A 25,517-nucleotide genomic window follows, 5' to 3' on the forward strand; every position below is an offset into this window, starting at 1 on the left:
ACCACATGTTCTTTCCCCCAAATTTCTTAATTTTCCACCTTTTCCTGGGGCTTTCTTTCTAAATACAAACTCATCCCATTGCCTCCTTTACAACTAATTGAACACTTGGACTTAATTGATTGTGTATTAAGTTGGGGACTTGGAGCGACATTCAGGACTGGGCTCATGTTGAGATTAATTTATTCCTGTAGTCTTCCTGTTTTGCAGTGTAACTGAGTGCCTCACGTGTGTTAAAAATAAAACAGAGAGTCAGAGCAATCTAATTAGACAGCTTAACCCATCACTCTGGTGTTCAGTCTTCACCCAGCTCTCCTGCTTTGATGGTAACCAAAATAGATGAATAAGTTAATCAAAGGTCTGATTAAATAGCGCAGCTCTGCAGCATGGACTAATGATTGCCAAGCCTCAGTTCAGGCAGATTGTTAGAGGAGAGAGGAAGCTGAGCTGAGCTCCAAAGGCCAGGGCTTTCATGGGGAAGATGTTTATAAAGCACATGGGAGGGAATTCCTCACTGAGTCCTCGGATCTTACCGTGATGGCTCACTCTAAAGGAAGGATAATGTAGTTTGGGGAAAGAACACAAACCTTCTCCTGGCAAATTCTGACTCTTAGAGCTTTGCATCTTGCTGGCTGTGGGGTGGTAGACAAATCGCCCACCTTCCTATGCCTGGCCGCCATCCATCCATCCATCCATTCATTCATTCATTCATCCATCCATCCATCCATCCATCCATCCATCCATCTGTCCAGATACGTGTTTTGTACCTATTATATACAAGGCATTGTGCTTTTTTTTTTTTTTTTTTTTTGAGACTGAGTTTCACTTTTGTTGCCCAGGCTGGAGTGCAGTGGTGCGATCTCTGCTCACTGCAACCTCCGCCTCCCAGGTTCAAGCGATTCTCCTGCCTCAGCCTCCTGAGTAGCTGGGATTACAGGCGTGCACCACCACACCCAGCTAATTTTGTATTTTTAGTAGAGATGGCATTTCTCCTTGTTATTCAGGCTGGTCTTGAACTCCTGACCTCAGGTGGTCCGCCAGCCTCAGCCTCCTAAAGTTCTGGGATTACAGGTGTGAGCCACCGCGCCCAGCCAAGGCATTGTGCCTTGATTTTGTTGTTGTTCATTTAATTTGCCCTTGTGTTAACTGTACGACTCTGTTGGTTGTGTGAGGTCTTTCCTTCTAGGTCCTCTCTTGCCCTAACCCTCACTTTATGCTCCATGAGGCTGATGCGTAAAGCATCTCTAATCTCACTTTCGCTCTGGTTTCCGTCAGGGTTGACCAGAGGTCTGCCCTCCCGGGAGACTGGTGGGCAGGAGGAGAGTGAGGTTGAGATGTTTTTTCCTGTTCTGGCTTATGGGTTGCCACAGGTAGGCTGTGTCCCTCTGCTGAAGGTCACTGCCTCAGCCAGGTGGCCTTACTCATACAGCAATTCTCTCTGGATTCCAGCATCTGCTGGCCTAGGCCCTTTTGGCCTTGGGGTGGTAATGGCCCCAAGTACTCTTCCCCTCCTCGGGTAACTGCACAGTTCTTGTTACTGCCCCTAATTCTGCATATACTTAGATTAAATAGTCCTTTACTAAATCTTCCTTAGATTCCCCGGGAGAGTGTGCTGTTTCCACCCACACCCGGCCTGATAGAATGAAGTAAGTGTAGCAACCTGGATGGAGCTGGAGGCCATTATCCTAAGTGAACTAACTCAGAAGCAGAAAATCAAATACCACATGTTCTCACAGGTGGAAGCTAAACAGTGGGCATACATGGATACAAAGTTGGAAATAACAGACACTGGGGTCTCCAAAAGAAGGGAGGGTGAGAGCTGTGTGAGAGGTGAAAAATTGCCTGCTGGATACAGTGTTCAACATTCAGATGACAGGTATACTGGAAGTCCAGTCTCCACCACTACACAGTGTACCCATGTTACAAATATGCATGTGTACCCCCAGAATCTAAAATTAAAAAATTTTTTTAAAAGAAATCATGACCTTTATAAATAGCAGAAACTCAGAAAAGCTGAGCAAACCTGTCCAAGGTGACATGGCGATTAAGTGATGATACTAGAATCTAAATCCAGGCATGTCTGAATCTACCACCCAGGGTTTTTTGCTCTCCTGCATACATCCCAGAGACCCTTACCTTCATCTGGAAGCACTGAAAGAGGCACTGATAGCTAAATACGTGGAATAAGATAGAGGGATCAGGAAGAAGGGCAGGAGCTTACTACTGAGTATATTTTGTGTACCAGGCCCTTGAGTCCTTTAATATCTTTTAATTTTCATACCACTGTGTGAAGTAGGCATCGTCTCCATTTTACCAACTTCTAAAAATGAGCAACTACTCTTAAAAAGGAAAATACTAAGTAACCACATTTTTTTCAAACATATCATAGTCTAGTGATGGTGGCACACAGGAGGCCGATTTAGGGAAGCTATGAGACAGGTTCCCCATGCTGACTCATGAGACCCATTCCATCTCTGAAACACACTCCATTTTACAGGTAAAGAAACCAAGGCTTAGAGAGATCAAATGCTCTGTGTGGGGCTAGAGCCCAGATTTGAACTCCTGTCCTTTTTCCCCTCCTCCATGATGCCTGGGTGTAAGGTGACAGGAACTCTTACACAGAGCTGGGGATGCTTTTTCTTGAAACTGATGAGAGGTGAAGCCAGCTGGACTTACTGGGTCAAGTGGGGACTTGGAGAACTTGTGTGTCTAGCTAAAGGATTGTAAATGCACCAATCAGCACTCTGTAAAAATGCACCATCAGTGCTCTGTGTCTAGCTAAAGGATTGTAAACACACACCAATCAGCACTTTATAAAATGGACCAATCAGCACTCTGTAAAATGACCAATCAGTGCTCTGTAAAATGGACCAATTAGCAGGATGTGGGCAGGGACAAATAAGGGAATAAAAGCTGGCCACCCCAGCGAGCAGCGGCATCCATCTCGGGTTCCCTTCCAAGCTGTGGAAGCTTTGTTCTTTAGCTCTTCACAGTACATCTTGCTGCTGCTCACTCTTTGGGTCTCCGCCACCTTTAAGAGCTGTGATACTCACCACAAAGGTCCGAAGCTTCATTCTTGAAGTCAGCGAGACCAAGAACCCACCAGGAGGAACCAACTCTGGACGCAGTTTGATGTCTTGCTCAAATTTTTTTTTCTTTCTCTTCATTAATTTGGGTGAATGTGTTTCATTTGGTTTGATTACACATAGTTGTTTTTAAGTAAAAGCAGTTTTAAAGCTTGCTTTTTTCCCCTTTAATATCATATGCAGGTTTTTAGAAATTATATCTTAATCCACATTGTTTTAAACAATTACATAGTATGCTATCAGAAAAAAAAGAGTGTCATGTTTGAATTAATTGTTCCATTTTGGGGCATTTTGATGGCTGTTCTTTGGTAACATGGTGAACATCTTTGGGAATAAAACTTTGGTGTCTAAAACAAAATTTTTAAATTTGAATTTTTTTAAGAACATCTCCTCGACATGGTATTGTAAGGTCAAAGGAGATGAATATTTTTTGGAATCCTGATAAGGTGGCCATATTCCCCATTTTAAAGGGTTCTATTAAAAGTGTTACCCTCTTGAAAATAAGTGTGCTTTGGCTCCCATGGAAACTCCCCACAGCAGCTAGGTTGGGGCCTCTGCCCACCTGCGAGCCATTGATTGTTCCATTATGTTATGTGAGGATCATAATGTCAGTGCTCCATGGGTGGTTCATTTCTGTCCTACGTGTGTGTCCTCTACTGCTGTCAGGTGAAGAGTGTCGCATGATGACTAGGTCTTCCTTGTGGGTTTATCTGAGAATAAAGAGAAGGCAGCAGTAGTAATCTATTCAATTACAGTTTTAAAAGAATAAGCATAAGCTTTAACAATACTATTACCCACTAATCTTTAATGACACATAAATGGAATATGATTTAAAGAAATATACATACATAGGAACAATTTGATACTGGTTGCAAAAGTATATGTAGTGGGATTCAATTTTTGGACCTTTATGTTTTTGCATATCCTTTTTTTCTCTAGTGGATCTATTTAATTTCTATAATAACAAAAGTTTTATTTTAAAATCTCAACGTAGGATTTGCAGTAATAATTATTTCATAATTATTACTTTTCCTCTTCCTCAATTCAGATACGTTTTCCTCCAGAAAACTTCACATGTCAAAATGCAAATTATATAAATCTTTAAAAGAAAACTCATTCATTTATTCAACAAATTTTTATTGGATACTTTTTGTGTGCTAGGCACTATTTATAATGTTTAAGCAAAGAATTAATATAGCGATTTTTTTTTCCCTTTCTCCGACTCCCTCTCTGCCTTGCTCTGTCTAGTCTGAAGTTTCCTGGATCCCCAATAAACATTACTCTGGGATTTATGGTCTGATGAAGCTTGTCCTGACCAAGACCCTTCCTGCCAACCTGGAGAGAGTCATCGTCCTTGACACGGATATCACCTTTGCCACTGACATTGCAGAGCTGTGGGCTGTGTTCCACAAGTTCAAAGGTAATGGTAGCCCATTTGTTTTTTCCCGATATCCTTGTAGGTATCAGCATGCCAAGAATAGGGGTTGACTCTTTAAAAAAAGGTGAGGTCACCTCGAATGAGGTCGTGCTAATGCAGTGGGTCAGGAATTACAAATATGGTTCAATATCAGCTCTGCTTGGATTTGAAAAATAATAGAGTAAAACAGAAACTTGTCTACATGTCTTTAGTCAATGAAGATGTTTTTAACAGATAAATATCAAATGTGTGTATTTTGTATGCAGATAGTGGAGTGTTCACAGACTGGTCAGGACGTGTGTTCATTGGTTTTCTTTTTATCGAAGGATAGTCTAATTGCCGAGAAAGCCTGTGAGGTAGTAGAGATGAGTATTGATTCTAGAGTTTTTGAAAATGTTCTTATGGCTTTTGCTTTCATTAACGTTGTGGTTTATCATTTTAAGGAGATGTGTATGTTTGGCTTTACAAGACATTCTTTCTAGTCTGGTGGGTTTCTTTATAGCTATTATTGTAACTCTTGTCACGGCCTCAAGGTATATGAGAGTACCTAGTGGGAAATTGTGAGCTCAGTAGGTGTATTAACTGCGGCGTGGATATGTGAGAGAAGTGGCAGGTTAGCACAAATCTTAGGCTGTTATTTTAATACCCCTTTCCCAGATATCTTTTTTAAAATTATATTATTTTAAAAATTCTTCTATACTGGATGAGTACAATGAGAAAGAAATTCGACAGTGAAATTTTTACTTCTTTTTTTTTTTTAATTGCACACTGGCCCCTTCTGTATTTAAAATCCCTTCTGCCATTCCTCTTAGCTCCATATCCTATGAAAGCAAAATACTACTTAATGATTTTAAATCCCAGCATTTTCATAAATCACAGGATATTCCTGTTGGTTTCTGTTTCTATTCATGAACAGAGAGTGAATTTCCTTGCCTGCCCCGGTCACTCCCTGCTTCCTTCTCAGGGCTTCTGAGCTCTGGGCTAATTGAGGAAAGTCTTCACCAAATCATGGGAATGACATTGTGATCCCCGGGACTCTTTCCCTTATCAGGATCAAAATTTACTTTTCTTATTCGTGTCAATAATGACACTAACAATGACATCATTTAGGACAGCTGTTGAAACTGAGTATGGCACAGCTCTCTAATCTTCATAGAACGTGTGGACGTGTCCTTTTGTTTCATAAAGAAAGAAACGGAAGCTTAGAGGGATGCAGGCTTTTCCCAGAGTTGAGATCAGAGTGCCCGTGCCTTGGCTTCCATCCGCTGCTCTTTTCAAGTTCCCCTATCATGTCTGCTTGTTTTTCTCTTCCTGATCACAGTGAACTCACGAGGGGCAGTTTTTCTATAATTACTTGGTGTTTTATTCATTTTCTTATGCTGATGTTGAGTGTTCAGTGATGCATTTCTTCAACCGGCGTTTATTGAATCCCTACTGGATGTCAAGCAGTGTGGCTGGCTCTGCAAATGAGGAGATGAGTAAGGAGGGGACAGTGAGAGTTGTCACCTCTCCTAGAGGGGGTTAGAGAAGGTAGCTGGGAAGGTGTCAGGGAGGAGCTCCTAATTGTGCTCTGTCTCATCAGGTGAGAATGGTGGTTGTATGCACTAGACTCCCACATTTTCCTTTGGGAATAAAGACCTTATTACACCAGCTGCTGGGAGCAGTCCATGCAGAGGGGGCTCTCTAAAAAGGCATCAGCCCTTTTTGCAGTTGCCTCTGTTGAAGTGAGTGGCCATGCCTGTGGCCACACCCCTTCCTGGGACGCCGCACATCATGGAATGGCTGATGAACATGAGATCCTGCAGGATCATCTGCCGCACTCGGATACTGCCTCACAGGCCGATTTTCCCCTCTGCCTAGTCCTGCTTTCTCCCCTTCCCTTTCATAGGTGCTGTTCTCGAGCTCTCTCTAATAAATCTCTTGTATGCTGACATCCATCTCAGGGTCTTTTTCCAAAGAAACTCAACCCGCACCATATATTTAGAGCTGTAAGTCTCCATTGGATAAGTATAACCACCATAGTCACCAGAACAGGTCATCAGAGATTGTAGAGCTGTAGCTAGGAAATCACATTTATTCTCTTGCAGCTTGCAATGGCTATAGTGCTAGTGGGGCTCTGTCGCCAATAACAACATGAATTATCATGGTTATTTTAAATACGCTGATATCATCCGTGGAAGGGAAGGCACCAGAGCTCTTGCTGCTCCCATAGCTGGCCCAAGGACTTGATTTGGAGGACTCTCAGATTCAAGGCAGCTCCTGGGGTTGAGCAGGGTATATGGGCCAAGGTCAGGACAGGAACAAGGTAAATTTGAATGCAAGGAGCTGAGTTAATGGGCTGCATTTCATCTGTTCATTCTTTTGTTGGTTTATTTCTAGCGTTTGTTAGGCCCCCACTGTGAAGAGGAATACATTAGATGCTGTTGTTATCTAAAGCTGTTGAGAACACAGCACCTGCCTTCAAGGAACTCAAAAACAAGGCAGAGTGCATTGCGTTTTTATCTATCACCAGCAAAGGAGTACAAAACATCAGGTTTTCCCATGCCCACCCTAATTTTTCTGGAAAAATACGGAGATGAAAAGAAAATAAGTAAAGCTCATCTCTTCTCCATATGTCCCTATTTTGTATCACTTTTGTATGTGTGTGATTGTTTTTCTAAACCAAACTATTAGAAGCCAGGTCATGAAATAGGAAGAAAGCCTGTTAGGTCAGGCCCATAGATGTAGAATGTTCTGATCCAAGAGTGTCCTTCATAAAGGCAACTTCATAAAGGCAATTGTCGTTGACATCCTTCACTGTAAACAGTTGGAGTGATGTTGATACAATGTGGCCTGGCTAATTTTTCTCTCTTTGAGAACAGCTGGTTGTCTGGGGTTGCAGTAGCTCTTGGTCAGATCTCTCATAGACTTGATTCCTTTGTGGCGCTGTGAAAGCCCCTCGTTCCTAAATTCATTACTGGGAGAATTACGAAGAAGCCTTTTTAAGAACTTAGACCCATCCTCAGCCTCTACCAGAGGAAGCCTCTTAGAGATGTCCCCATCTTCCCTGAGCTCGACTTCAGCTAAGTAGCAGATACCTCCCTCCCATGTCAGCCGTTTGCACCTTTACCCAGCCTGCACCAACAGCTGGAAGATTTTCAGAACCACCAATTCTTAGCGGAAAGAATCAGACATACGATTATTGGCCGGGGTCAGGAACCACCCATTCGGTCAATATTTACTGAGCTGCTTCTAGGTGCCAAATAGCTTACTGTTGGGACTGTTGCAGGAATAAGACTGTTTGGTGAGCCCCTAGCTACACCGGGGTGCTGGTACCAGAGTGGCTAGCAGCCCTGTCCTAACAGAACATTCAGGGGAGCTGGATATGGGTATGGTATGCTTCTCACGAGATACTTCTGGTATACCTGGCAGGGGTCCCTCACATGGGAAACTTATTTTTATAGGCAGAAGTCCTTGCAGCTCTTGTCTGACCTGTGTTCAGTTTACACCTGTCTGACCACCAACTACTCTGCCACTGGGAGCCTGACCTTGTCCTCTCCCTGGCATACCAGGGAAAACCGGCCTGGGGCAGCCCCTGGTTCTTCAATGGAAGGTGCAAATTTAACACACCATTACGATGGTGGAGCTGGTGAGGAGGCAAGTGGCTAAATGAGTGTTTGTAAAACAGAGGGAAAGCTAACTACCATTTCTTAAGCACGTCTTAGTTTCTAGGCACTGAGCTAGAAGGTTTGCACACTTGAAAGTTAAATAAACTGGTGGCTCACGCCTGTAATCCCAGTGCTTTGGGAGGCCGAGGCGGGCGGATCACGAGGTCAGGAGATCGAAACCATCCTGGCTAACACGGTGAAACCCCGTCTCCACTAAAAATACAAAAAATTAGCCAGGCGTGGTGGTGGGTGCCTGTAATCCTAGCTACTCGGGAGGCTGAGGCAGGAGAATGGCATGAACCCAGGAGGCGGAGCTTGCAGTGGGCCAAGATCACACCACTGCACTCCATCCTGGGCAACAGAGCAAGACTCTGTCTCAAAAAAAAAAGAAAGAAAGTTAAATAAACTGGGCTCAAGAGAGGTTAAATTACTTTTCATGCTCAGAGGGCTATTACATAGCAAAACTGAACCCTAATCCGTACGGCTTTGGAGTCCGCTCTGTCCGCTGACCCAGGAGGCCGTGCTGCACTTAGAACGGGTGTGACTGCCAAGTATGTGTCACCTTGGACCCCTGAATGCCTTAGTTTTTACTGCACAAAACACTGGAAGTAATGGGGAGGCTGTTGTGAAGGCATAAATAATAAATACACATCTGAAGCTTTTGGAAGAAGGCTGTGCTGAATATTCAAGATAGTGTTTTGATCCATAAGCACAGATGCCTCCCCTCTAAGAGGATGTTATTGCCACAGTGTAAAATTCTCACCCTACAGCAGGTATGGACAAACTATCCAGCGTACGTGGGCACTACCTTCCTCACCCTCACGGCACCGCAGACGTGCCATGCCACTGGGTATCCTTCAGGGCCTGATAGACTGACTCTGTGTGGTTCCTCACAGCTAACATGTTTAAGCACTTAGTCTGTGCCAGCCACTCTGTTAAGGACTTTATGGATAAAATCATTTAATCCTCACGACCCTCCCATGAAGTGATTACTGTTCATGTTCGTGTTTTAGAGATTTGGGAGCTGATGCTTAGGGAGGCACAGTTTACCTGGAGCCTCACATTTCTTAAGTCATGACACCGAGATTTGAACCCAAACGGTCTAACTCTGAATCCAGTCCTCTTTACTCTGTACCCTCCTTTCCCTTGAAGAGGAGTAAGAGAAATCATTGTCATGTGGGGGGAGTTAAGAGTGTCTTTGGAGAGACCGAAGTTAGATTCGTGAAAGAACTCAAAGTGACCATATACACACCAGTTTGTAGAGGGCGGGCCCAAGGCGATCTAGGCATTCAGAGAACAAAAACAGGGAAGCAACATTAGCATAGAAAAGTATAGTTTTCCCAGGATTCGAGAAATAAAATCTCAGTCTCCAGAATTCCGGCCCAGCATGTGACTTCCCAGAACATCATCTTTAGGTAGCTGGAGTTGGGGTCCAAGAGCTCTACCCAGAGACTCAGCATGTCCAGAGAATAAGGCAGATCACCCTGATGACTCTGTCACTGTGGGCAGATGCTGTGGCCTGAAGGTTTGTGTCCTCGCAAAGTTCCTATGTTGAAACCTAACCCCCAGTGCAGTGACGTTAAGAGCTAAGAGTGATTAGCTCATGACAGCTGGATGAATGGGGTTAGTACCTTTATAAAAGAGGCTTGACAGACGTTGTTCATCCCTTATATGTGAGGACACAATAAAAGGGATACCAACAGCAGGGTGCAGTAGCTCACGTTTGTAATCCCAGCACTTTGGGAGGCCGAGGGGTGTGGATCACCTGAGGTCAGGAGTTCAAGACCAGCCTGGCCAACATGGCGAAACCCCATCTCTACTAAAAATACAAAAATTAGCTGGGCGTGGTGGTGCATGCCTGTAATCCCAGCTATTCAGGAGGCTGAGGCAATAGAATCACTTGAAACCGGGAGGCAGAGGTTGCAGTATGCCGAGATCACACCATTGCACTCCAGCCTGGGCAACAGAGCGAGACTGTGTCTCCAAAAAAAAAAGGGGTACCAGCAATGAAGCAGAGAGTTCTCACCATGCATCTGATCTGCTGGAGCGTTGATCTTGGACTTCCCAGCGTCTAGAACTGCAAGCAATAAATTTCTGTTGCTTACAAATTACCCGGTGTCAGATATTTTGTTATAGCAGCTCAAACTGAATAAGACAGCAGGTTATCTTAGTTGATTTAGGCTCAGAGAAGGAATAATGCTAACAGGGTCTTTGTGAGAATTGCACAAGATAATATGCATTATTTTTCCACATTCTATTTTCTCTAAGGACTCCTGCCAGAGTGAATGGGATGATGGCGGACATCGTTAATGTGTGTCTGCTCCATTACCTCACAGTTCTGTCCACAGAGCCGTTGGGGCTATACAATAATATAGAAAAGCTGAACATGAAGAACATCGAAGTATTACTTTTGAAAAGACATTTGTAGAAATTTTATGCTTATAATCAGTTGCCTCGAAGGAGTTTTTAATACTCTTTGAAGTTTCTTCAGGTCTCTTCTTTCTTTGTTACCTTGCCGCCCTGCCTGTCTCCTCTGATGGAATTGGAGGAGACAGAAGAGCTTAGCAAAAAGAGACCAAGTTTCAAGTCCCTGCTGGTCTACTTTATCAGCAGGGTGATCTTAGGGAGGTCATTGAGCCACTCTTGACCTCACCTCTGCACCTGTAGAAAGAAGATACTGATATCTGCTCACAGTGGTTGTGTGAAATTTGAGGAGGTAATTCAGTGATCCTGGTACGTAACGGACACTTGGACCTTGTGTGTTTCTTTCCCCTTTCCTTCCTCCTCTCTCCTGTGGTTAAGTTTGGTATTGTCCCGTTGGCTGCTTTTTCTTTGACTTTAAGTCTCCTTTCCTGCCCTCCCTTATCTCCAAATGAAGCTCAGTGTCCCCCGCCCTGTTAGCCTGTAGGACAGGAATCAAAGAAGACCTTTCAAGACAATCCCATGACCTCATGCCGGTCAGATTTTCCTGATTAAAGCCTTTTCTTCTTGGCTGGCCCAGTGTGCCCCCTTCTAGGGCCCAGCATAGACAGATTCCCACGCATCTCACATTCACTCCTGACAGTTCCTAAACTTGAGAGACTGTTTTGCCACAGGGAAGAAAAACATAAATCTTAAAAGATGAAATTCTCAAAGTGCTTTAAAATGACACCAACAGCCGGTGTCTGTAGAGGTGATGTGCTCCTAGTACAGAAGGTGCTGGAATTCAGCTGGGAAAGAGAGAGGCTGGGCCTGTTCTTGGTCAGCAATCATACAGTTTTGCTAAAAGTCCGGGGCGTTTATTTTTAATCTGTACTGGGCCTTTAGAAGTTCTCCTGGGCCGGGCGCAGTGGCTCGTACCCATAATCCCAGCACTTTGGGAGGCTAAGGCGGGTGGATCACCTGAGGTCAGGAGTTCAAGACCAGCCTGGCAAACATGGCGAAACCCCATCTCTACTAAAAATATTAAAAAATTAGCCAGGCGTGGTGGCAGTCACCTGTAATTCCAGCTACTTGGGAGGCTGAGGCAGGAGAATTGCTTGAAACCTGGAGGCAGAGGTTGCAGTGAGCCAAGATTGCACCACTACACTCCAGCCTGGGAGACAGAGCGAGACTCTGTCTCAAAAAATAAATACATAAAAAGTTCTCCTGCACTCCCAGTATTGATAAAGTTCCCTCCTCACTACCAGTTTTCATGGTTTTGTTTAGGTCTTTAACATCCTCTAGCTCCTAGTTGATTTTCCACTGGGAGAATTTTGACGACCTCTTCCATTATTTCCTCCTTGTACTGTCCTCCTTTCTCTGCCCCTCTCTTAACCAGCCTGCCTTCTACTCAGAATCAGAAACTAGCGCTTTGACTTTCTTGATAGACACTACTGGTTCTTCCATTGGTCCAGCCAAGATGTACACCACCGAAGCAACACCAAGGATTTTTTTCCCTGGTAGAATTGGGTGAAGAGGTTTTAATCATTTTCAGATTAACTTTGAAGCAAATCTGCCTTGTCTTACTATATTAGAAAGATCATTTAACTTCACAGAGCCTCGTTTTTGTTGTTCTATAAAAGTGAGGGAATGCATAATAATGGCCCCATAGGGTTTATTTTGGTGATTAAGTCAGATAATGGCTCTGTATTACACAATACCTAATAAGTGATAGTTGCCTTCTTTTCTTTCTATGTCTTAGGGTTGTTTGTTTGTGAAACAGAATCTCACTCTGTCGCCAGGCTGGAGTGCAGTGGCACAATGTCGGCTCACTGCAACCTCTGCCTCCCGGGTTCAAGTGATTCCCCTGCCTCAGCCTCCCAAGTAGCTGGGACTACAGGCGTGCACCACCACACCTGGCTAATTTTTTTGTATTTTAGTGGAGACAGGGTTTCCCCATGTTGGCCAGGCTGGCCTCGATCTCCTGACCTCATAATCTGCCCACCTTGGCCTCCCAAAGTGCTGGGATCACAGGCATGAACCACTGCGGCTAGCCTCTTTTTTTTTTTTTTTCTTGTTCTTCAGCCTGAAATTCTGGAGAGTTCACAGACCAGAAACCAACCCTAACCTTTCCCTACCTTCCTGAGTTCCTTTCTCCCTCCTTCCCTCCTTCCCTCCTTCCCTGCCTCCCTGCCTTCCTGCCTGCCTGCCTCCCTCCCTCACTTCCTTCCTTCCTCCCTCCTTCCCTCCCTCACTTCCTTCCTTCCTCCCTCCCTCCCTCACTCACTTCCTTCCTTCTTCCCTCCCTCCCTCCCTCACTTCCTTCCTTCTTCCCTCCCTCACTTCCTTCCTTCCTCCCTCCCTCCCTCACTTCCTTCCTTCCTCCCTCCCTCACTTCCTTCCTTCCTTCCTTCGCTGCCTGCTGCACCCATTCAGTCATTCATTCTTTCATTAATTTACTACCTTCTGAGGCTCTTGGCCTGCCCTAGGCCCTGGGGGTAAAATATTAACTGAGGCAGACCCAGCCCTACCCTCCTCTTGCTAATATCTATTAAATGTGTTTTATGTGTCATGCCCTGAACCATCTCATTTAGCCTTCATAAAACTCTTTAAGTTTGTTGCCTGAAGTGGCAAAACCTGGACTGAAGCCAGGCTGATCTCAGAGCCGACACTTAACCTCTAGATTCTAGATACATCTGAACACACGGTTACATGCAAGTGTAGAAAGTCTCTTGAAAGGGAAAAGTCAGGGTGAGGTCAAATCACATTTTAGGGAAAGCATTGCTAGTGAGAGAAGTTGGAGGGAGTCAGGAGGGCTTCTAAAGGGAGAGAGGTGGATGCATTGGCCTCTGTTCTCACTTAGGGGGAGCAGCATATGCGAAGACCTGAGATCCAGAGAGAGATTAGAGAGAGTGATACAGACGGAAACCGAAATAAACAAATAAACATTCAATCTACACTTTTTTTTTTTTTTTTTTTTTTTTTTTGAGATGGAGTCTGTCTCTCTCCACCCACTCTGGAGTGCAGTGGCGTGATCTCCACTCACTGCAACCTCCACCTCCCGGGCTCAGGCGATTCTTCTGTCTCAGCCTCCTGAGTAGCTGGGATTACAGGAATGTGCCACCACACCCGGCTATTTTTTTGTATTTTTAGTAGAGATGTGGTTTCACCATGTTAGCCAGGCTGGTCTCAAAATCCTGATGTCAGTCGATCGGCCTGTCTCGGCCTCCCAAAGTGCTGGGATTACAAGCATGAGCCACCACGCCCGGCCCCTCAATCTGCTTTTCAAACAGACCAGACAGGCTCCTACCTTTGGCCATCTGCTCTAATGTTCCATGTACCTGGAATGCTTCTCCTCCAGATCATTCCCTATCTTGCTACCATAATGCCCTTCGAGTCTTTGCCCAAACCTCAGCTTCTCAGCAAGGCTTTCCCTGACTGTCCCACTGAATCCTACACCTGAGACACCATCCCATTTTTCTCCACTGCTCTTTCATTTTTTTTTTTCATTTTTTTAATGAGTATGTAATTACTTGTCAAGAGGGCTGCTCTGTCTCACCCCGTAGGCAGCACAGACTCAGGTACCAGGATACAGCTGGCTCCATCTGGTTATTGTGTGTTCTTTCTAGGGACCTCCCATGGATACCAAAATATCAGATGCTCAAGTCCCCGATATATAAAAAATTGCATTTGCACATCATCTGTGGACATCCTCCTGTACACTTTAAATCATCTCTAGATTATTTATAATTCCTAATACAATGTAAACGCTAAGTAAATAGTTGTTAGACTGTATTGTTTAGGGAATAGTAAGAAGACAAAAAAATCTGTGTATATTCAGTACAGAGGCAATTTTCTTTTCAAATATTCTCAGTCCAGGTTGGTTGAATCCACAGAGGCAGAACCCATGGGTGTGGTGGGCTAACTCTGTGTAAGCACCAGGAAGGCAGGGATCTTTGTCTGTTTTGGCCTGATGTGTCCCAGCACCCAGAACAGTGCCTGACACGTAGAAGGTGCCCGATAAATATTTGTCAAATGAACAAGTAAAGTGGATGTTTCTTGGTGAAGTGAGTGGTGGGGAATACGGCAAGAGAGGTATAAAGGGTCTTATTAAGTGTTAGCTTTGGGTCTTCTCCAAAGGTCATTGAAAGACAGTTTAGAAGATTTGAAAAGATCCCTTTGGCTGACATGTGGGGGTGATCTAAAAAGTGAGACAGGAAAACAGTACTTTCAAAAAGAGTTGGCAGCAGGCAGGAGGCTTCAGTCTCAGCAAAAGACTATTGTGGCCCTTAGCGGGATGTTAACCTTGGAGTCAGAGCAAGGGATGCAGATTAGAGATGAATGGGGACGTAGAGTGAATAGCGCTGGATGGCGAGTTCGGTTTTGGACATGCAGAGATGGGGTAAACAGGTCTAGATCTTACAAGAAGGGTCAGGGCTAGGGGTCTCTTCAGGTGTTTGTTGTTGTTGTTGTTGTTCTTAATAAACCTGAAATAGGGCTTTTTTGGTGTTAAAATAGGTATTCTCACCAGATTGTTACAGTTTCCTTTCCTGGATGGCCAGGTGAGCTCCAGTGTAGAATCCAGTTGGGCAGCCCTGTAGTGCGCAGTCCTGCAGGGAGAGCAGAGGGGATTTGATGAATCTAACACAGGGCTCGTTGGATGGGGGCAGGATGAAATCAGCAAGCACAAAGACTGGGCACGGTAGGATTGGCAAGCTGTAATTTGCAAGGAGGAGCAATGGAACGGATGCTGAGCAGAATTCGTGAGGAGGGATCACTGGACTCGCCCTGAATGTGTCCTGAGCTCCTCGTACAGCCCACACCCAGTGAATGATGTTCGCTGCTGCCTCCAGCTGCCGCTGCGTTGTAAAGTCAGCCATGCCCTGGGTCCCTGGCTCTATGCTGCTTACTGGGTGGGAGTGAGGAGCCTCATGGATCCATCACTAGGATTCCACGGACCTCTCTATCAGTTGTGGGGCTTTCTTAGACACACAGGGCTCAGACTATCAGGGAGGTGAGCTGGAGGACACTTTTAGGCTCCTCACCAAGGGGAAGACAGACATCTCTGGAGGTAGATTTGAGATGTTTCTTTCCCCACTCGCTTTCCCAACTCAAGTATTCACTCTCAGGGGGGAGAGACAGATGTATCAAGGGGCCTTCCTTGGGGTTGCTTTGCATCCTCTTGCCATCTTTGCAACGTCGGGGTGTTGCTCAACTCTAAACCTCTGTTTCCTGTGGGCAAGATGGGGAGAATGATACCCGTGGGATATTGGTGTGAGGGTAACGTGACATGATATATTTCAAAATCTTAGTGCTGTACCTGACACAGTAAGCTCTTGACAATGTTAGCTTCTGCTGTTATTAATATTAGAGCTGTTTTGTTTTGTTTTGTTTTGTTTTGTTTTGTTTTGTTTTTGTGACAGGGTCTTGTTGTGTCACCCAGGCTGGAATGCAGTCATGGGATCATAGCTCATTGCCACCTGAAATTCCTGGACTCAAGGGATTCTCCCACCTCAGTTTCCAGAGTAGTTGGGACTGTAGGCATGTGCTACCTCGTCCGGCTATTTTTTTTTTTTTTTTTTGGCAGACACAGGGTCTCACTTTGTTCCCCAGGCTGGTCTCAAATTCCTGGGCTCAAGCGATCCTCCCGCCTCAGCTTCCCAAAGTGCTGGGATTACAGGTGTAAGCCACTGTGCCCAGCTCAGTCATTTTATTGTAATAACAATAAGGTGGCTGTCTACATACCTCTAAACAATTCAGGATGGGAGAGGTTCTTAATATCAGAGGAGACAATACAAGGCCTTGGAGTAAACACATTTCCAAAAATAATCTCGATCAAGATGGGGAAAGAAGCCTGAGAAATGGTTATGTAAATGCATAGGAGTTGGGGGTTTGCTCCTAATTGGAAAGAGCTGGCTGTGTGTCACAGTGGCGAAAGTACAGGCTGTAGAGTGGGATGATTCCAAGACCTGGGTTTGAGGCCCCGTGCTTCCATGCACTTTACAATTCAGCTTCTCATTCTCAATGGGAATATTATGTTAGGAGCAAAATATGTAATTCACCTAGTATTTTGCAGGTATTTTGTCATCTTAGTTCTGTGATACAGGACTTTGCACATTTTCCCATTTCCGAAACTGAGATGTGACTTACAAAAGCAACTTGACAGATGGTCTTTTTCTCCTGGCAAATGTTTTGATATATCGTACAATCAGCAGCCTCTTAGAATCCAGAAAATATGTTGTGATTATTTTTATTAGCAATATCTCCCTAGCTTTTCTTTTTATCTTTGAGTTGTACAGGGGAGAAGGAGGGCGAGTAGGACCGTAGACTAAAGAAGAAAGAGCTGAGTCAGTCAAAGAGAGGATTTGGGGGTCTTAGCAGACTCTTCCTTCATTAGCTTTTATTGTTTGACCACAGGGTCCTGGAGCATCTGCACCATTGCTATTTTTTTTTCTTTTGTAAATATCCTGCTTGTGTCTCCCATGTTGGAATAGGTGCCATCTCTTGGTAAGCCCTCCCATGTGGAGACCGACTGTCTGTTTCCTGGAAGCAAGTGTTTGTATAGGTTAGGGGCAAAGAGAGAGGTGAGGTCAAGGGACAGAGTTGTGGTACAGAAACATTTGGGATTTCTTTGAGAATATCAGGAAGAAATATTGAAAAGCAGAACAGCATTAAATCCAGAACTCCAGGAAGCTGCTCTGCCGTGATGTCTCTTCTTGCTCATTCAGACATTTATGAATATTTATTGAGCACCCACTTGTTACCATATGCACAAGTTATGCTCTTTAATGCTCAGTCTGTTAGAAATTCATATGACTGACTTTGCCTTCCTTGAAAAGATCTGATATTTCTGGGAACATTTTATTATTACCCGTGATTAATGTGAATTTTTTAGCTAGATCACTTTTTTTTTTTTTTTTTTTTGATGGAGCCTTGCTCTGTCACCCAGGCTGGAGTGCAGTGGCGCAATCTCGGCTCACTGCAAGCTCCGCCTCCCGGGTTAACACCATTCTCCTGCCTTAGCTTCCCAAGTGGCTGGGACTACAGACGCCCATCATCACGCCCGGCTAAAGTTTTTTGTATTTTTAGTAGAGATGGGGTTGCTAGATAACTTTTAACATCAGCTGCTTTGAGTTCAAGAGATTTTGATGGCAGACACAGCTATTGTGGATGCATAGAGGGGACAGGGCTTTCCAAGGACATTCTGGACAAAGAGGGTGAGTGAGTAGGTTAGGACCTAATAAAGGCAATAAACAAATCCCTTGAGGCAAGAAACAAATGGCTTGTTGAATGAATTTATAGAGATAAAATCCACACCTTTAGAATCAGGTGCTAAGAAAAGAAGCCAGTTTCTTTTTTCTTGTTTGTTCTAGATGTATCTTGGCTGGAAATCCTATGTGAAAGTCAGGGTTACTCCTACTGTCCGTAAGCGACAGGCCAAATTGAATTAATAGCCATGTGAAGGCTAAGCAGCAACCTCGTGATCATTGACAGCTCTGCCTTTTGAACAGTAATTCAGAGCCATGGGGAGGAGGGTAGCTGAAGTATTGGAATTACCAGTAGGGTCTTCTTCAAATTGCACAGGTTCGTGTCCACTCTTAGCTCTCCACAGTGGCCTGCTCATCACCAGTGACTGGAGAATCTTTGCCTTAGTACAGGGTTTCTCCATGTTGGCACTATTGATATTTTGGGCTGTATATGTCTTTGTGTGTTTTTAACAGTTGTACAAATGTATGGGGTACATATACAATTTTATTACATGTGTAGATTTTGTAGTGGTGAAGTCAGGGCTTTTAGGGTATCTATTATACGAATAATGCACATTATACACATTAATTTCTCATCATCCACCCCCTTCCCATCCCTTCACCCTTCCGAGTTTCCACTGTCTGTTTTTCCCCTCTCTACATCCATGTGTACACATTTTTTAGCTCCCATTTATAAATGAGAGCATGTGATATTTGACTTTCCCTGTCTGGCTTGTTTCACTTAGACAGTAACCTCCAGTTCCACCCATGTTGTTTCAGAAGACCTGATTTTATTCTTTTTTGTGGCTAAATAGGATTTCGTTATACTGTGATATACATCTGTATACCACATTTGCATTATCCATTGATGGGAGCATCGGTTGATTTAATGTCTTTGCTATTGTGAGTAGTGTTGTGATAAACATGAGTGCAGGTGTCTTTCTTATATAATGATTTCTTTTTCCTTTGGTTAGATACCCAGTGGTGGGATTGCTGGATTGAATGGTAGTTCTATTGTTAGTTCTTTGAGAAATCTCCATACTGTTTTCTTCTAATTTACATTCCCACCAGCAGTGTCTAAGAGTTCCCTTTTCTCCACATCCTCACTAATGTCTGTTATTTTTTTGTCTTTAATAATGGCCATTTTGACTGAGTTTAAGATGGTATCTCATAACTTTTTGTGGTGGAAGGGCTGTCTTTCACACTGTGGGATGTTTAGCAGTATCCCTAGCCTCTTCCCTCTATCCTATGCACCCCACAAGCTATGACACGCAAAAATATCTCTAGGCGTTGCCAAATGTCCCCTGGGGGAAATGTCTTTCCCTGTTGAGAACCACTTCCTTAATGACCCACTGTTACTGATGGAAATGTGTAGGGTCCTTTAGGAATATGTAGTGGACTTGGTAGTTTTAAGTGGTTAATAACGACTGGCCCAAGAAATGCAATCTAAACCTTCCACAACTTCTTTTTTTTTAATATATATATATATACTTTAAGTTCCAGGGTACATGTGCACAACGTGCAGGTTTGTTACATATGTATACATGTGCCGTGTTGGTTTGGTGCACTCATTAACTCATCATTTACATTAGGTATTTCTCCTAATGCTATCCCTCCCCCATCCCCCTACCCCGTGGACTGGATTAAGAAAATGTGGCACATACACACCGTGGAATACTATGCAGCCATAAAAAAAAGGATGAGTTCATGTCCTTTGCAGCAACATGGATGAAGTGGGAAACCATCATTCTGAGCAAACTATCGTAAGGACAGAAAACCAAACATTGCATATTCTCACTCATAGTTGGGAACTGAACAATGAGAACACTTGGATACAGGGCAGGGAACATCACAACTTCTTTTTCAGTTCATAACTCATAGTCCTCAATCCATGTGCTCTTTGACTTGACTTTTCTTAAACTCCTATTTTATGTGCTTCTGACTTGCTTTCCCTTCTTATTTGTAATCCACACTAGCCTCAAAAGATGCATGAACTATGAATTTTCACTTCCAGGGCCGCAGATAGTTGAACATTAGTAGTGAATTTCCTCTTTCGGAAGATAAATAAATGCATTCATTCCCCTGGATCTAGAAAGATACACAATACCAAGAGAAAGTGTGATCGAATTAACCAGACTCAAAAGCATTCACATCCACAAAAGGGCACAGATTCAGTTAGGACCCATTAGAATTTATGATCTTCCCTCGAAATTACAAGAGGGAAAAACTTGCAGCTCATCTGCGTATCTGTGAAGAGAGAAACCAGTGTATGCCATTCTATGACTATCAAGAAGATGCAACTTTTTTTTTCCTCCTAAATGCGTATACATAGCTTATTAGAAGCATCTAATATATGACAAAGACATACATGGCCTGTCAATGAAGACAAATATGCTGGTCTCTTCTCTGCACCATGCGCTGGGCTTGCCCATCTGGAAGGATGCAGCAGGCAGAGAGGTATGTATGCAGGGTCCTTATTGAGGTGAATGGAGGGTCCTTATTGAAATAAATGGAGGGGCCTTTTAGAGGAACACTGTCAACCAGAGTAGGTCCTGGTGGAAATTACCAGCTTCCCTAGAAGCAAAGGGATACTTTTTTCATTAATAACCACCTCCATCAGAAAAGGAAGGTCTGGCTTTTATTTTCTTATTTGCCTTCTCATGAATTTTAGGGACAAAGAAGGCATGATGAATTTAGGCTTCTCTTCTTTACTGCCTAGATGTCAAAAATGACCACAGGTCATATCCCATGGTAGCAAAAATTCTTATGAGATAAAAGAGAAGATTCCCCAAATCCAGCCAATAATCCTCTTTTTAAATTTTATTTTTGAGACGTTGTATACTACAATATAAATAACAGAGGGAGCCTGTATTAGTCCATTCTCACACTGCTATAAAGAAATACCTGAGCCGGGCATGGTGGCTCATGCCTGTAATCCCAGCATTTTGGGAGGCCGAGGCAGGTGGATCACCTGAGGTAGGGAGTTCAAGACCAGCCTGACCAACATGGAGAAACCTTGTCCCTCCTAAAAATACAAAATTAGCCAGGTGTGGTGGCGCATGCCTGAAATCCCAGCTACTCCAGAGGCTGAGGCAGGAGAATCGCCTGAACCCGGGAGGTGGAGATTGCAGTGAGCAGAGATTGCACCATTGCACTCCATCCTGGGTGACAGAGCGAAAAGTCCATTTCAAAAAAAAAAAAAAATGGAGTACCTGAGACTGGGTAATTTATATGAAAAGTGGTTTAATTGGCTCACAGTTCTGCAGGCTGCACGGGAAGCATGGCAGTATCTGTTTCTTGGGAGGTCTCAGGGAGCTTACAGTCATGGCAGAAGGCAGAGCAGGGGCAGGCATCTTACATGGCAGGAGCAAAAGCAAAAGAGGGTAGGGGAAGGTGCTACACATTTTTTAAAAACCAGATCTCATGAGAATTCTATCACTGGAATACCAAGGGATGGTGCTAAACCATTCATGAAAGATCCACCCCAGTGAACCATTCACTTCCCAGTAGGCCCCACCTCCATCGTTGGGGATCACAATTGAACATGAGATTTGGGTGGGGACACAGATCCAAACCATATAAGAGTCCTTGAAACACCTGCCTTATATTGGAAGTTGGGGAGTGGGGTAGGGTTGGTCAGCAGTGATGGACTTTTTATTTTCTTTATTAAAAATAATTTTTTTATGGCAACAGTTTTAGATTACAGAAAAATTATGAAGATAATACAGAGAGTTCTGATATACCCTACAGCCTGTTCCTCTTATTATTAATATGGTACTTTTTTTTTTTTTTTGGAGACAGAATCTCACTCTGTCATCCAGGCTGGAGTGCAATGGTGCAATTTCAGCTCACTGCGACCTCCGCCTCCTGGATTCAAGCAATTCTCCTTCCTCAGCCCCCTGAGTAGCTGGGATTACAGGCACATGCCAACACGCCCAGCTATTTTTTTTTTTTTTTTTAGTAGAGGTGGGGTTTCACCATGTTGGTCAGGCTGGTCTCAAACTCTTGACCTCGTGATCCACCTGCCTCGGCCTCCTAAAGTGCCGGGATTACAGGCGTGAGCCATGAGAACCTGCTTTTAAGAAGCCTGGTATGGTCTAGACCAGGGGTCCCCAAACCGTGGACCCCAGACCGGTGTGGTCTATGACCTGTTAGGAACCAGGCGAGCAAGCATTACAGCCCCCCTTCACCTCCTGTCAGATCAGCACTGGGATTAGATTCTCATAGTAGCACAAACCCTGTTGTGAACTGCGCGTGTGAGGGATCTAGGTTGCATGCACCTTATGAAAATCTAGCTAATGCCTGATTATCTGATATCTAAGGTGGAACAGTTTCATCCCCAAACCATCCTACCTTCCCCCCGACCACCCTTCATGGAAAATTGTCTTCCATGAAACTGGTCCCTGGTGCCAAAAAGGTTGGGGACTGCTGTACATACAGTTTAGGTATTCTACATACATTAGCTTCTTTCATCTTCACAAAAGACCCGGTAGACAACAGTCCAGTCTGCATTTTAGAAGAGAAAAAAAAATGCTTAAAAAGGTTAAATAATATTAAATACTAAAATCATCTAACTGGCAAGTGGCAGAGCCAAGATTACAACCATCTCGACTATTACGAGTTGATTTGTTCCACAGGTTTTGAAGCACTGTTCCTCATCAATCTCTAAATCAGTACTGAATTTGTAAGAATAGATAAGATGGGCCAGGTGTGGTGGCTCACACCTGTAATCCCAGCACTTTGGGAGGCCAAGGTGGGCGGATAACCTGAGGTCAGGAGTTCGAGACCAGCCTGGCCAACGTTGTGAAACCCCATCTCTACTAAAAATATAAAAATTAGCCGGATATGGTGGCACACACCTGTAGTCCCAGCTACTTGGGAGGCTGAGGCTGAGAATTTCTTGAACACAGGAGGCATAGGTTGCAGTGAGCCAAGATCGCACCATTGCACTCCAGCCTGGGTGACAGAGTGAGACTGTGTCTCAAAAAAAAAATAAAAAAATAAAAAAAAGAATGGATAAGATGGTCCACCTGCCTTCATGGAGGTCCCGTTCTGAGAATTCAGAAGGGCAGACAAAGATAAAGGACTACGGTGAGAGAAAAGGGGGCATGTGCCAAACATAATGGTGTTGCCATGGAGACAGTCATTAATTTTGGAACCTGGGAAAGACGTCCCCCATAACCTAAGAGAAATTGGTCCTTGTTGATTGGCTGGAGATCTCCACCTGGGAAAAGGGGAACGAATAGGCCATTCCAGACAAAAGGCACAGAATGGACCAAAGGCAGGAAGGCACGATAGAGCATGGTGTGTTCCCTATGTCACTTGCATTCCCTATGGCTGTAATATTTAGTACAAACAATCAGGTGGTTGGTGAGAGGGGTGGGTTTGGGAAGGTGATGGCAGATCGAAAAGTAGGTAGGAGCTAGGTCATGGAGGATTTAGCATGCTGTACCATGCCAAGGAGTTTGGCCTTTTCTGGAAGACACTGAAAATCCACTGACAGTCTCATAAGAAGAAGACTGACCAGGTCATACTAATCAGTCCTCAGTGTAGAAAGGTGAGTGTGCGCTAGTCAGAGAAATGGTTTGGAGGAACCAAAAACAGAGCGTCCAATTAGGAAGCCATGTCGATAATTCATGTAAGGGATGATCATGGCCTGAACTAAGGCAGAGGTTGAGTGCAACAGCAGAATCAAATGCTATTAAAGGGTTAAAATGGGTGTCCAGGGCACCTGCCATGGCTCACGCCTGTAATCCCAGCACTTTGGGAGGCCAAGGCTGGTGGATCCCTTGAGCTCAGGAGTTCGAAACCAGCCTGGGCAACATGGCAAAACCCTGCCCATACAAAACATATAAAAATTAGCTGGGTTTTGGCTGGGCGCAGGGGCTCATGCCTGTAATCCTAGCACTTTGGGAAGCCGAGGCGGACAGATCACTTGAGGTCAGAAGTTCGAGACCAGCCTGGCCAACATCTCTGCAAAAAATACAATTAGCCAGGCATGGTGGTGTGTGCCTGTAGTCCCAGCTACTTGGAAGGCTGAGGCAGGAGAATCACTTGAACCTGGGAGGTGGAGGTTGCAATGAGCTGAGATCGCGCCACTGCACTCCAGCCTGGGCGGCAGAGCGAGACTCCAACTCAAAAGAAATGTGTGTGTGTGTGTGTTTGTGTGTGTGTGTGTGTGTGTGTGTATTAGCTGGGTGTAGTGGTGCACACCTGTAGTCCCAGCTACTTGGGAGGCTGAGTTGAACCCAGGACGCTGCGGCTGCAGTGAGCTGAGATCATACCACTGCCCTCCAGCCTAGGCAACAGAATGAGACCGTCTCTAAAAAAGAAAAAAAAAAAAAAAAAGAAAAGGAAAGACATAGGTGTTCTGGTCAGGTGTAGTACAAAAGAAAAAAGATTTGTACATGACCTACTTTCCCAGTTTACAGATTAGGTGGGGAATACAAAAGGAAGCGCAGATTTAGAGTGAGAGAATGAATTCATCTCTTCTATGTCTGTGATTTTTCTTTTTGTTGTTGTGGTTTTGATGTTTCACTATAACACGTGCTTCCTCATAATATACTGCGTTTGTGCTCTACTGTGGTAGTTGTGGTGTTCTGCCTGCTCAGCATACATTTCTTCCTTCCAGTAACATCAGCAGAATGGCTGTTTTTCTGTTGAAAACCATATCTCTCGTTGCTTGTTTCAGTTGGTTTTTAGTGTGTGCGAGGGGTGTTGATCTCATCCCTGGCTGAAGGGATAAGGACATGACTCAGTCTTGGCCAGCTGCAAGACCACAGACATCTCCCTGGCTATAGTGATTGGTTTAGGGCAGATATGTGGCCCTAGCTGAGCCGATCAGAACTAGTAAGCATTACGCCAAGGCTTTTTGCTAGCGCTGTTGGGAAAGGTACTCAGTTGTTGTTGTTGTTGTTGTTGTTGTTGTTGTTGTTGTTGTTGTTGTTTTGAGACGGGGTCTTGCTCTGTTTGCCCAGGCTGGAGTGCAGCGGTGTGATCTCAGCTTACTGCAACCTCCACCTCCAGGGTTCAAGTGATTCTCCTTCAGCCTCCCAAGTAGCTGGGATTACAGGTATACCACTACACCTGGCTAATTTTTATAATTTTAGTAGAGATGGAGTTTCACCATGTTGACCAGGCAGGTCTCAAACTCCTTACCTCAGGGGATCCACCGGCCTCAGCCTCCCAAAGTGCTGGGATTACAGGCGTGAGCCACCATGCCTGGCAGAAAGGTACTCTTTCCACTCTATTTGCTAAACTATGATGAAGCAAAGCTGGAACCACCATTTGTCATGTTGACATGACCAGGGGTTTCCAAGACCACCCCTAAATTCACTGGTTTGCTAGGAGGACTCACAAGACTCAGTGTATGTCATACTCACAGATATGATTTATTACAGCAGAAAGGTATAAGGCAGAATCCACAAAGGAAAGAGGCTCATGGGGTGAAGTCCAGAGGAAACCAGGCTCAAGCTTCAAGAGTCCTCCCCCAGTGGAGTCACACGGGACATGCCAATTCCCCCAACAATACGTTGTGACAACACACGTGAAATGTTGCCCAAGAGGGAATCTCATGAATGACTCAGCACCCAGGATTTTTATTGGGGCCTGGTCATGTGGACATCATCTAGGAAATAGCAAAATTCTAGACTCCTAGAAGGAAAGCAGGCATTTATCGTAAGCCATTTTGTTTGCACAATTTAGACACAGTGAGGTCTTAGAG

At 44.4% G+C, this 25,517-nt stretch overlaps 1 protein-coding gene across 5 annotated transcripts in view; it reads left to right on the forward strand.

Annotated features, from left to right (window-relative positions):
• The window catches only part of LARGE1 (LARGE xylosyl- and glucuronyltransferase 1), a 640,944-nt gene that overhangs the window by 344,138 nt on the left and 271,289 nt on the right, over positions 1-25,517 (forward strand). For all 5 annotated transcript variants that reach the window (XM_032139623.2, XM_032139621.2, XM_032139622.2 and 2 more), the window contains one exon: positions 4,332-4,503. In XM_032139623.2, the coding sequence (XP_031995514.1) occupies positions 4,332-4,503 (172 nt within the window). The remainder of the gene's footprint in view (positions 1-4,331; positions 4,504-25,517) is intronic.

This window comes from Hylobates moloch, unplaced genomic scaffold (assembly GCF_009828535.3).
Source record: "Hylobates moloch isolate HMO894 unplaced genomic scaffold, HMol_V3 SCAFFOLD_19, whole genome shotgun sequence".
Taxonomy (NCBI): Eukaryota; Metazoa; Chordata; class Mammalia; order Primates; family Hylobatidae; genus Hylobates; species Hylobates moloch.